Here is a 12,175-nt window from a genome sequence, read left to right as displayed (position 1 = left end):
TTGTGGTCAGCAGAGGTGGGGCCCTGGAGCTTTAGGGACAAATGGGACAGACTTCACGGCTTTCTGTGCCCTCATAGTTGCTTGGCCTTTGTCATCTGTTCACGCCACCTCTCATTTTGCCTTAAAGTAATCTTTCTGCTACTGAACTTCGTGGAAAAAGCAGGGGCCACGGGCAGTGTCGCCCAGGCGGCGGCTCCATGGGCCAGAAGCGCCAGAGCACTTGGTGCGGGGAGGAGTGGCTGCCGGGCTGCTGCGGCCGGCGGTGCAGAGTGCATTCCTGGTTCCCAAACAAAAATGTGCCCGGTCAAGGGGCCTTCCCCTTTCTCGGCTTTCTCATCTGAAAAATGTGCTGGGCCCTCAGAAGGGAGAGGCCGCATACACAGCAGCCCCCAGCCCCAGGAGGAGCGAGCTGGGGCGGGGCGGGGCGGGCGGTCCCTGCCCTGTCTCAGCCCCACCCGCCCCTCAGCTGGGAAGCTGTCTAGGAAACTCCTGTTAGAGCGGGAGGCAGCGGTGGTGCCTGCAGGGGCCACCCCCCTCGCATCTGGCTCTCCTGCTGAGGACAGCGCCCTCAGCCTGGTGTCTGTCGACCCTGGGAACCGTGCTGATAGGAGAGTCTTGGTGACGGGGTAGTAACCTAAGTCCAAGCATTGATCTGGGTTTTCCCCAACATCCTGCCTCTGCCAGGACGCCACCGGTCTCGAGTCCTCCCGCCCCCGTCCCCCAGAACCCTCCTGGCTGGGAGCGTCTCTCAGACCCCTGTCTCGGGGGGCCTGGGAGTCTGCAGGAGGCTGCCCGCCGTGTGGCAGGAGTGCCTGTGCCCGCCCCGTGTGGCAGGAGCACATGTGCCCGCCCCGTGTGGCAAGAGCGCGTGTGCCTGCCCCGTGCACCTGGGGAGAGGCGGGAGCTGGGGTGGCTGGGAGGAAGCTCCTGACCCAGTGGCCTTCTTCATGGTGTCCTGTAGGGGCCCCGTACTGCTGACCCCGCCCCGGCTGAGGGGCGTCTGGGTTTCTCACTGTGCAGTGTTTTCCCCTGGGGAGAAGCCGCCACGCACAGCCCCAGTGATGGGGGAGGGGAGACGCGGCATCCACAGAATTGCGTGGCGCTCATCCCGTTTATCAGTCGTTTACTTATGCCAGTGGCCTCATGGGTATTTATTTTACACTCCGGGCTAGGATCCAGCACTCCTCCATCTTGTTGCTGGGAGCTCCTCTGGCTGATGCTGGTCCCCTTCCCACGCCCCAGCGCCGTGGGCTGCTGTGTGGCTTCTGAGCCCTCCCCACTCACTGCCCTGGCAGGGGCTCTGGGCATGTGGCGGGCATTTCCTGCCCGTTCTGGAGTCAGCGTCCCTCCAAGGATCCCTTCTGGCCTAGGAGAAGGCTGCAGGTGCCTCCTGCTACAGATGAGATGCCGGCCTGGCTGCACTCGCGTGACTGCTCAGGACCTGCCTTGCGGCTGACATCCGCTGCAGCGTCGGCCCCAACGCATCTTGGGCCTGAGCTCCAGAGTGCTGTGTGTTGGGGTCTTAAGCCTGAGGCTGGCCCCTGACCAGCAGGGGACAGTACAGACACTCCCCGACAAGGCGAACGGGAGAGGTAAGGTCCACGGGTCAAGCACACCGCAGGAAGCACCGTGAGTTCTGTCGAAGCAGGAACTGCTTTATTGAGGAAATGTACAGGCTTATAAAGCTTACGAAGGACATGCGCAGTAGGGGAGCCAATCAGTGAAAAGGTCATGCAGGCGTGGGTGGACCACGCACAGGGGCATCTTAAGGTATAGGGATCACGCACTGTCCATGTGTCCGGAACTAAAGCCGACCTATCCCTGCAGGTGGTCTGATCTTACCTAACTTAACCACGGCAGCCACAGACACGCCCCTCAAACATCCGCCAGGCGCCATATTGTAGTGGAGGTTTTAGGCAATGTGCAATAGCTGTGGTGGTGAAGGGTCATTGCAGCCACAGGACAGGGGCTGACCTTTGGGGGGAAGCACCTGGCGCTCACCTGGGCTGCCCCTCAGCAGACGGGGCTTTGCCTCTGGTCCATCCACTCCTCGCCATTTCCTGTTGGGTCTCTGAGTACCTGGCAGCCCAGACACATTTTGAAAGTTGGGGTCCCCTGTGTCTTCCCTTCGAGATCTCAGCTCCTGGGTCCGGTGTGCCAGTGTTCATTCTGTGTTGTTTGGAACCTCTCCTGTGCCTCAGTGGCTTTTTTTTTTTTTAATAAGATTTTATTTTATTTTGAAAGTTACAGAGAGGTTACAGAGAGAAGTAGAGACCAAGACAGAGAGAGAGATAGCCTCCATCCACCAGTCCACTCCCCAAATGGCTGCAACAGCTGGAGCTGGGCCGATTCTAAGCCAGAAGCCAGGAGCCAGGAGCTTCTTCTGGGTGACCCACATGAGTGCAGGGGCCCAAGGACCCTCCCAGGAGCATCAGCAGGGAGCTGGCTCCGAAGTGGAGCAGCTGGGACCTGAACTGGCATCCACATGGGACGCCGGCACTGCAGGCAGTGGTCCCACCTGCTCTGCCGCCCACTGGCCCTGGGCTTTTTCAGTTTTTGGCATTTCTTCAAGCTGGACACGCACATCAGCCTTCTGCAGCCGCTCAGACTCTCAGGACTTTCTTGGCCTTCCCTTTTCTCACCTCTGGCCTCATGGGAGGACTGCAGAGCTCGGACTCTGGGTTCACGACCGTGAGAGGCTTTCTGCGCTGGAGTCAGCCGTGGCCGTCCCTGGTCGCTTGTTCTCATGGAGGGGTTCCACCCTCCTCCTCCAGGGGCCCTTCCACAAGCGAGCACGTGTCCAGTGGCAGCCACGCCTGCCAGCTGCTCTCCTGCTGCTGCAGACTGATAGGATGCCGGTTGCAGAAGGCTTGGGAGGTTTTATTGAAAGCCGCCTGTGGCCCCGTTCAGCTTCTTTCAGGAATTACGCAGTAGGTGTGCAGTAGGTGTCGGGCTTCTTGCTCTGCGCTTTGCAGTGAATTCCTTCCTCCTCCACCCCAGTGTCAGCTCCTGGCTTTCTGTGAGGTGGGGAGGGGACACACGTTTGAAGTTTCTTTAGCCACACATACAAGTTGCTTGAAGGTCTTCAGTCTGCTGGATGCTGATGTTTGCTCCGTCTCACATGTATCCATGAATCCAGCCAGGTATGTGTGCGACGTCGTTTGGAATCTGGTTGCTGACTTGGATCAAGCACTGCGTGCCTGTCTTCTGTACCCCTCCCCAGGCTGTGTGCTTGAGGGGAGAGGGGGACATCCCTTAGGATGCAGGGACCTCAACTGATGATATGTAGATTCCAAGCTTTTTTCTAAAGAGAGTTAGAGAGGTAGAGCCAGAGAGAGAGGTCACTCCCCAAATGACTGCAATGGCCAGAGCTGAGCTGATCTGAAGCCAGGAGCCAGGAGCTTCTTCCGGGTCTCCCACGTGGGTCAGGGGCCCAGGCACTTGGGCCATCTTCCACTGCTTTCCCAGGCCACAGCAGCAGCCGGGACACGAACTGGCACCCACATGGGATGCCGGCGCTGCAGGCCAGGGCTGTGACCCGCTGCGCTGTGGCACCGGCCTCTGATGGAGACCTCTTAGCCAGGGGGCTCAGCATCAGTTGGGCAAAGGCTTCTTTGTCAGCTGGATCAAAAGTCCATTGTTACGCAGAATGTTACTATTCACCAGAGTAATTCAGGCAATTCACAATATCAGTAATTGGTTTTTGCCACCACCAGGAACCAGCCAGGTGGAAGAGCATCTAGGCCAGGAAGCATGGGGTGGGTGGCCCAAAGGCCATGCGCCCTGGAGGCACAGGGGCTGTGCAAGCCCTCAATGGCAAGCAGCCAAAGAGGAAAAAACCAGTGGCTTTTTTTTTTTTTTTTTTTTGACAGGTAGAGTTATAGACAGTAAGAGAGAGAGACAGAGAGAAAGGTCTTCCTTCCGTTGGTTCACCCCCAAATGGCCGCTATGGCCGGCACACTGCGCTGATCCAAAGCCAGGAGCCAGGTGCTTCCTCCTGCCTAGTCAACACTCAGCTTGGTGTTTGGAAAAGCCCAGGAAGCCAGGGACAGGTGACCACACGCGAGACCCCCCTCTCCACCGTGACGGAGGATCTTGGCTAGAAGCAGGGGTACAGACTGCCCAAGGGCACCCTCCACAGCCACCATGTGTGGCTCAAGTAGTGGCTCCCAGGTCAGCCATCAGCACGGCGTGGCTGCACAGAGAGCAGGTGTCAGTGACCTGTCAGTCATAGCAGAGGTGGCGTGGTCTGGGCAGGGGTGTGCCGTGACACGTCCCTGCTGGCCCAACCATCCGAGGAGCTGAGGCATGAGCACCCAGCTGTAGAGAAGGTGGCCGGCATGGGGCTGGTGCTTGTGTCCTGTGGTGCGTGGTCCTTTTGGGCCAGCACGGGGCCTGCTGCAGGGCAGGTGTGGCAGGAGGGGCACACTGACTGGCTTCTCCTTGTCCACAGGCGGCAGAGCAGCAAGCCCAGGCCAGCGGAACTCAGCCGGATGAGTGCGGCCCAGAGACAGCAGCTCCTGTGAGTAGCTGGTTTTGCCTTGTGGCCCAGTGTGGCAGTTTGAAGCTTTGTGAGTTTGCTTTATTTGAGAGCAGTTGAGGGCAGTATCCTGCATTCGGAGTGTGGGGAGGTGGCCAGGTCCCGGTCACGGCAGACTGTGACCCTGTCTGTCCCCAGAGTGTAGCCAGTGGCATTGAGACCTTGCTCTCTGCCTGGGATGACGTGGATGGGACAGGCTTCTGTGTGGCTCTGCGGCTCAGCCCCGTGAGCGGAGCCAGGACCTGTGGCTAGCGGGAGGTCACGTGGGAGGTCACACGCAGCTGTCACTTGCTGCCCTCCCAGTCTGGTGGACTTGCCTTCAGTTCCCTGCACTGCGGGGAGCTCCGAGAAGCTTGAATTTTACACCCTGGGGAGATTTCCTGGGATGGCTTTGAGACAATCACTCCTTGTCTCCAAGTCACCCCATGCCCCACCAGCGTGCTGACCACAGGTACAGGCTCTGTCAGCTGTCACCCCTGTGCTCTGTCAGCTCTCATCCCCGTGAATGTCAGCATGTAGATCACAGGCGCTCACCATCAGCCCTCACCCCGTGCCTGTCAGTGTGCAGACCACCGGTACAGGTGCACACCATCAGCCCTCACCCTGTGCCTGTCAGTGTGCAGACCACAGGTACAGGTGCACACCATCAGCCCTCACCCCGTGCCTGTCAGTGTGCAGACCACCGGTACAGGTGCACACCATCAGCCCTCACCCCGTGCCTGTCAGTGTGTAGGCCACAGGTACAGGTGCACACCGTCAGCCCTCACCCTGTGCCTGTCAGTGTGCAGACCACAGGTACAGGTGCGCACCGTCAGCCCTCACCCTATGCCTGTCAGTGTGTAGACCACCAGTACAGGCGCTCACCATCAGCCCTCACCCTATGCCTGTCAGTGTGCAGACCACAGGTACAGGCGCGCACCGTCAGCCCTCACCCCATGCCTGTCAGTGTGCAGCCCAGATTCCGTGGGTCTGGAGTCGTGTCAGTCAGCAGCTGCCGTGCTGCGCGGGGCCTGGCTCTCCCTCAGGACATCTGTCTGCGTTTGCACCTTTGGTTTGTCTTCCATGTCCGCCTAAGGTGCTTTTCAGCCCTGAGTTTGAGTCTCCTTTTCGAGCTTTAGCGCTTGCTCCATCTCTGTTTCTCCTTCGTCGTCTGGAGCTGGGCTCTTCCTCAGCCTGCGTCCAGACAGAAGTTCTCAGGGGAGTCCCGGCCCGTGGCCTCTCCCTCCTTGGAGGTGAGCCCGGCCCCGCAGCGCCCTGCTGCTCTGGGGACGAGCGGGGGTCTGGCCCGGCCGACTCGCTGCCTTTGCGCAGGTCTGCGTTCCGCAGAGCAGCTCTGGGAGGGAGAGGAGGCCGCTCGCTCGCACCCCCGTTGGGAAGCTGAGTGGGTTTCCTGCCACGTCCTGTGTGCTCGCATGTCTGAGTTGGATCCTGTGATTCCCAGACCCTCCTTGGAAGGGTGTGTGTGGTGTATGTGTGCGGGCATGTGCATGCCTGCTGTGTTCAAACGTGTGGCACGTGTGTGTGGTATGTGATGTGTTCATGTGTGCACACGTGAACGTGCTATACCCTCTCCCCACCCCCAATCCCTCTGTCGCATGGCACCCTCCGTGCAGTGCGTGTGACCTGTGCCTGTGCTCCCGCGGGCTGTGCCTTGTGTCTGCTCTGTGAGCTCCCAGATGTCCAGTGTCACCGAGCCAGGGAAGGGGCTGGCCCCAGGTGGACAGGCCCTGCCTGTGGGCTTCTCTCCTGTGTGAGTCCAGCGTAACCTGCTGGGTCCAGGAGTTCCTATCCCACGTCCAGGCAGCCTCCACTCTCTCGCAGGCGTGTGGGCTGCACACGCAGCCCCAGCTGGTCTCTGCCTCCCCATCTGGGACCCCAGGACCCTTGCTGAGGGCAGTAGCTTCAGAACCTCAGGGCGCCTCGGTCACTTAATAGCTGTGCTGACGCTCCCAGGTGGGCCCACTTGCCCAAGGCAGGGACTGTGCAGGTCCTGGCAGCCCCAGCGCTCTGAGCTGCACCCAGGCAGGGCTGCAGGCCTATACTGGATTTAGAGAGGCCCAGAGAGTAGGAGCTGGACTGGCCCACAGGGTCAGGGGTAGTGCCAGCAGCTCCGTGACCCTGGCTCACTGCGAACCGCCCCCCAATCCTCGCCATGAGTGAGAGGTCCGTGCACCCACACTCAAGCAAGACCTGAGTTGTGCAGGGCCTGGGGTTTCAGTGGTGGGAAGAGGTGATGACCAGTAAGCAGTAGATGCTGGCAGCCTCGTGCTGGGTGGGGCATCCCGTTAGTGTGCCTTGGACTTGCCTAGGTCCCGTGGATTACAAGCCAGAGCATGTCCTCAGCCCACGGCCAGGGCTGGCCCCACCGAGAGTCCCCATGGATCTGTCCTGGGCCTCTCCTGGAGCTGCTCCCCAGATCTGAGGTCAGCACATGGCCACTGCTATCTTCCGGGGCCCCTGGAGGTGTACCTGGCTGCGCTGGGCTTGGGGAGAGGCCCCCAGAGTGAGCCCTGCTGGCCGTGCGGTCGGGGCAGCGCCTGCCAGCCACGGCGCCCATCCGCCACGAGCCGCCTCTGCGGACAGCCTCTTGATTGTCTGGGTTCCTGCTTGGGCCCCGTGTGGTCTGTGTCTGTCTCGCTGTGGAGGGAGCCCCAAACATGTCTGCAGGCGCACAGGCTGCTGCCTCCTTTCCCAGATCCTGGCTTTGGCAACAATCCCCGGGCCCCTCCCAGGCCTGCTAGGAGGGGACTCCCTAAGCCCCAGAGTGGATACAGGAGCCCCAGGGCCTGCATGTGGCCATGGGGAGAGCCCAGGGCAGCACCAGGCCTGGACAGTCGGTCCTGTGGTAACCAACTCTGGTCTCCATTCTTTTCAGCGAGGAAGAAAGGACCCGGTTTCAGGAGCTACTGGCCAGTCCAGCCTACAGAGCCAGCCCCCTGCTGGCCATCGGGCAGCAACTGGCCCACCAGCTACAGCTGGAAAGCAGCAGCCAGCTGTGACCAGCACACCAGTGTGTCCTGAGTTCCGCAGGACACACACGGACCGTGTCTCAAGCCTGGAAGAGGGAAAACACACACCCCTCCTGGGAGCACACACACACACACACCCCTCCTGGGAGCGCACACACACACACACACCCCTCCTGGGAACGCACAGAGAATGCCTCTCCTGGGAGTGCGTGCACACACACACACACACACACACACGGGTCTGACAGCTGGGCTGGGGGGCAGGAGGCCTGGCTGTGAGGGGCTGCAGTGCACTGTGGGCTCACTTCCTCATCCCAGAGGCCCCTACACTCACAGCCCTCCCAGGAGAGGGGTGCCGACGTCACGTGTCTGGGAAGGCCGCCTGTGGGTGTAGATATATCATCCGTGAGTGGTCCAGGGACCTGTCGCTGTCACTGATGGAGAGAGCACCTAGGGGCGGGGCCTGCTGCTTGGCTGTCTTCCGGTGGCCATGTCTTGGCTTTCAGCTCCACTGCCTGCAGTGGCCCAGTTGGCTCCGGCCCACCCAGTTGCCTCAATCACCAAGTGTCCACCCCATCGTTGGCTCTTCGTGCCCTTTTCTGGACTCCCTCTGGCCTCAGTGGTGCTGAGCCCCAGCTGCCTCTGCTGACCATGGCAGAATGCCCTCCTGGTCCAAGGGGATCGGAGCAGGCCCAGCCTGGCCTTGGACCCTCCTGCTGAGTCTGAGGGGGACAGCGTTCTTTGTGTCCCTGAAGCCTCCGTCAGCCAGGAGACAGTCCACTGCCTGACAGAAGCCCTTAATGAAGCAGCATTGGTGACAAGCCCATGACTGCGGTGAGGTAAGCGTCGGGCCCAGAGCCAGGCCTGGTGCAGAGCCCACAGTGTGCCTGGAGCGGGCGCGTCTGAGCTGTGTCAGCCTGTGCAAACCAGAGTCCACATGGGTCTGTCCTGGGCCTCTCCCGGGGCTGTCTCCAGATCTGGGGTCAGCACCAGGGCCCCTGAAGGCTCGTCCTTGGCTGGGTTAGTGTTCTGAGAAACACCCCCACCCCACCGGCTTCCCAGGCTCCAGGGGACTCCAGTCTGACCGTGGCTTGTGCCCACCTGCTCCTGACACTTGGAACCAGAACTCATGACTCCGGTGTAGAAACTGGTGCCTCCCCTCGGGGGTCCTTCATGGGAGAACAGACCACGTGCGGCCAGGAAGGGGCCTCAGCCAGGGGACATTGCAGCCGGCCCCTGCGGAGTCTGCTGGGCGTCCAGGCCTCGCCACCGGGTGCTGGCCACGCTGTGTGGGATGGCCCTGGAGGAGCAGGATTGCTGGGCAGAGAGGCCTGGGAAGGAGCCCACGCTCGCTCTGCCTGGGCACAGACATCCCAGGACGGCGGGGACACAGGCTGGGGACTGCGGTGTGCATTTCTAATAAATCCGAGAGAGGCTTTGTGAACCCTGGAGCCCTCAGCTCATTCCCTTACTTGAAGGAGAAACAGCAGATAAAAGCCTCCAGGGACTGGTGGTGCTGGGGCCTGCAGGACCTTGGGATACACAAGGCCGCAGATAATGCCTGGACATTGGGCCCTGTGTGGAGGGGTCCCTGACGGCCTCACAGGCAGAGTGGGCAGGCGAGCCCGCCTGCTGTGTGCTCAGTGTGGCAGCTCCAAGGGGCCAAGGGCATGCCACCTGCCCTGCTCTGCACACCTCTCACCACCCGGGCCCGCCTTGCCCACAGCGCACCCATCTCCCCAGCTGCTGTCCTGCTCTCCCTGCGGGTGCTGTGCTGGCGGCCATGAGCACCGGCTGTCCCAGGTCATGTTGCCACACTCAGCAAGTCCCCAGCCCCGGGGCCCGGGGCCCTGGTCCCAAGGAGTCCTGCAGTTCATGCCCCCAGGCTGCAGGTGGGCGGATCGCCTGTGCTGTGTGGAGCATCCACACTGACCGTGGTGGCTAGGGTGACCCTGGCACCACAGTGATGCTGAGAACACATGAGTCCAGCCCTCGTGAACCCGTGAGCCGCTCCAAGTCCTGGAGGCTGGAAGTTGGGCGTTGCAGCAGGAAGGCCTGCCTGAGCCTCTTGGGGCTGCTGTGTTGCCGGCTGCCCGCGCTGCCTCACCCCTGCTCTGCTGCATGTTCCTCCTGAGGGGCAGGGGGACGCGCGGCTTTGGAGGTGTGGCCCTGGCGAGAGTGTTTAGGACCTGCCCCCACCCGGGGTGAGCAGATGTGCGGGGCCTGAGAGGGCCACGGGTGCACTCAGCGGAGAGCTGGGCTGGGGCCCACGTCCCTCCTGCCCCATCCGTACCCTGGGCTCCCGGCTCAGGGTCTGACTCCCGGCCCCTTCCGCCTGAGGCACCTGGGTGTGGCTGCTCTGCTCGCGGGTTTGCTCCTTGCCGCGAGCGCTGCTACCCTGGCAGCACCTGGAACAGGTGAGTGAGGCAGTGGATGACTTCACCGTCGGAGAGGCAGGAAAGCGAAACAGCAGGTCTGGGACGGCCCAGGCTGCAGCCAGCTCCACCCCTCATGGAAGCCAGGGTGGCCCTGGGCGCCTGACTCAGGCATCCCCAGTGGGTCCCTCCCGCTTCTGCTGTCCTGCTGCCCGGGGCTGAGGACACAGAGCATGCTGGAGCTGTGGGTGGGTCAGTGCCTCAAGTGGAGATCAGGCTGCAGTGGGCAGGGGGTGAGCCGGCCAGCAGCCCTCGGCCACACAGTTGCCCTGGCCCTGGTGTTTCAGCTGCTACCCGGGTTGCATGTGGCTGGCTGCCCCACCCCCGGGGCAGTGTCTGGGTCACCCCAGCCTAGGCCCTGGCATCCCCGGCCCTGGCTGTGTTTGTGGACTGAGTTGGGTGCCATGAGGTGTGTCCCAGCAGGAGGAAGCCATGGGCCGGGGACTCAGTGTAGACGGCTTCCAGGCTGCATGTTGGTTCAGGTGGCTGCGGCTCGTGCTGCTTGGGAGCTGCCTGTTCAACAAACACCAGGCGTGTTGCTTCTGGAATGTTCCTCATACGCTGATAATATCGCACGAAACACGGAATTGCTGGCTCCCACCCAGGCCTGGATGTGGCTCCCGCGGCTGGGGACAGGCCTCTCCAGGGCTCCAGCGAGCTCTCAGCCGCCGCCCTGGGACCAAGGCTCTCCGGGGCCGCTATCAGCCCATGCTTCCAGGATGGCGGGCGCCTGGCGGGCGATAGCGGCTGGGCCTCCCCGCCCGCTGCAGCCTGCCGAGGCGCGTCTGGCCCGGCCAGCACCCCAAGCCTTGCGTCAGACGGCAGGTTTTACACTTTGCTCAGAGCTGAGGTAACGCCGTCAGCGGCAGTTAGAGGCCTGCCCCGTGCGTGGCTGTGTGTACGTCGTCCTTCAGATTCTTGGCGGGGTGTTCCTCAGAGGAGAGTGGCCACCTGCACGCCTAGGCGCCGGTCTTCCTCCCAGAGCCAGACAGTGGCGCTGGGGACGGCGGTCCCTGCTGGGTCCTCCTGTGCGCCCCGGCCCATGCCACCCGGAGGAGAAGCCCTGGAGCCCGGCAGGAAGCCCGGGTGTTGGGCCAGCCCCTTCCTCTGCACATGGGGAGCCCATGCCTGAGGAGGTGGAGCCTCCTGGGCCAGCCAGCACCTGTGGCCAGAGCTCCCGGGACTGCCCTCTGCCTCGTCACCTCCTCTTACCCCGGGAGGAGCGTGCGCCCATGTCACGGGGGAGAGAGCAGGACCCGAGACAGAGGAGGTGGTCTCGTCAGCCTGTGCAGGTTCAGGGAGAAGATTCAGCCACCACGGACATGTAGAGACACGTCACCTCACACCACACGCATACACCACAGACGTGTAGACACGCCCACCTCACAGGGACGTGTTACCTCACACCACACATACACATATACACCAGAGACGTAGACACACCTCACACCAGACACCACAGACGTGGACATGCCCACCTCACACACAGACATTACTTTTTTTTTTTTTTTTTTAGATTTTATTTATTTGATAGAGTTAGGCAGTGAGAGAGACAGAAAGGTCTTCCTTCCGTTGGTTCACCCCCCCCCAAATGGCCACCACGGCCAGTGCGCTGCACTGATCTGAAGCCAGGAGCCAGGTGCTTCTCCTGGTCTCCCATGCGTGTGCAGGGCCCAAGCACTTGGGCCACAGCAGAGAGCTGGACTGGAAGAGGAGCAGCCAGGACTAGAACCCGGCGCCCATATGGGATGCCAGTGCTGCAGGCAGAGGATTAACCAAGTGAGCCACGGTGCCGGGCCCATAGACACATTACACCACACACATGCATAGATACCACAGACATGTAGAGACATACTATACCACAGACAGAGACACATTACCTCATACCATACACAGACATGTAGACAGACCCACCTCACACACACCAGGCATCATAGACACATAGACATGCCTACCTCATACAGAGACACACCACACACATGCATAGATACCACAGTCATGCAGACATGTTATGCCACAGAGACACATTACCTCATACCACACACATAGACACACCCACCTCACACACACCACAGACATGTAGACATGCCCACCTCACAGGACACATTACCTCACACCACACACACACAGATACCACAGACATGTTACACCACAGACATGCCCACCTCACACATAGACACACATTACCTCATACCACACACATACATGCATAGACACCACATAGAGACATG

At 61.2% G+C, this 12,175-nt stretch overlaps 1 protein-coding gene across 1 annotated transcript in view; it reads left to right on the top strand.

Annotated features, from left to right (window-relative positions):
* The window catches only part of SLX9 (SLX9 ribosome biogenesis factor), a 31,314-nt gene extending 22,361 nt beyond the window's left edge, over positions 1-8,953 (top strand). Inside the window, exons 5-6 of the mRNA XM_051839988.2 lie at positions 4,454-4,522; positions 7,416-8,953. Coding sequence (XP_051695948.1) covers positions 4,454-4,522; positions 7,416-7,539 — 193 coding nt within the window. The 3' untranslated portion in view covers positions 7,540-8,953. The remainder of the gene's footprint in view (positions 1-4,453; positions 4,523-7,415) is intronic.
* Positions 8,954-12,175: the final 3,222 nt, after the last annotated feature.

Source organism: Oryctolagus cuniculus, chromosome 4 (genome assembly GCF_964237555.1).
Source record: "Oryctolagus cuniculus chromosome 4, mOryCun1.1, whole genome shotgun sequence".
NCBI lineage: Eukaryota > Metazoa > Chordata > Mammalia > Lagomorpha > Leporidae > Oryctolagus > Oryctolagus cuniculus.
Note: the sequence above shows the minus strand (reverse complement) of the source record. Positions and strands in the feature narration are given on the sequence as shown.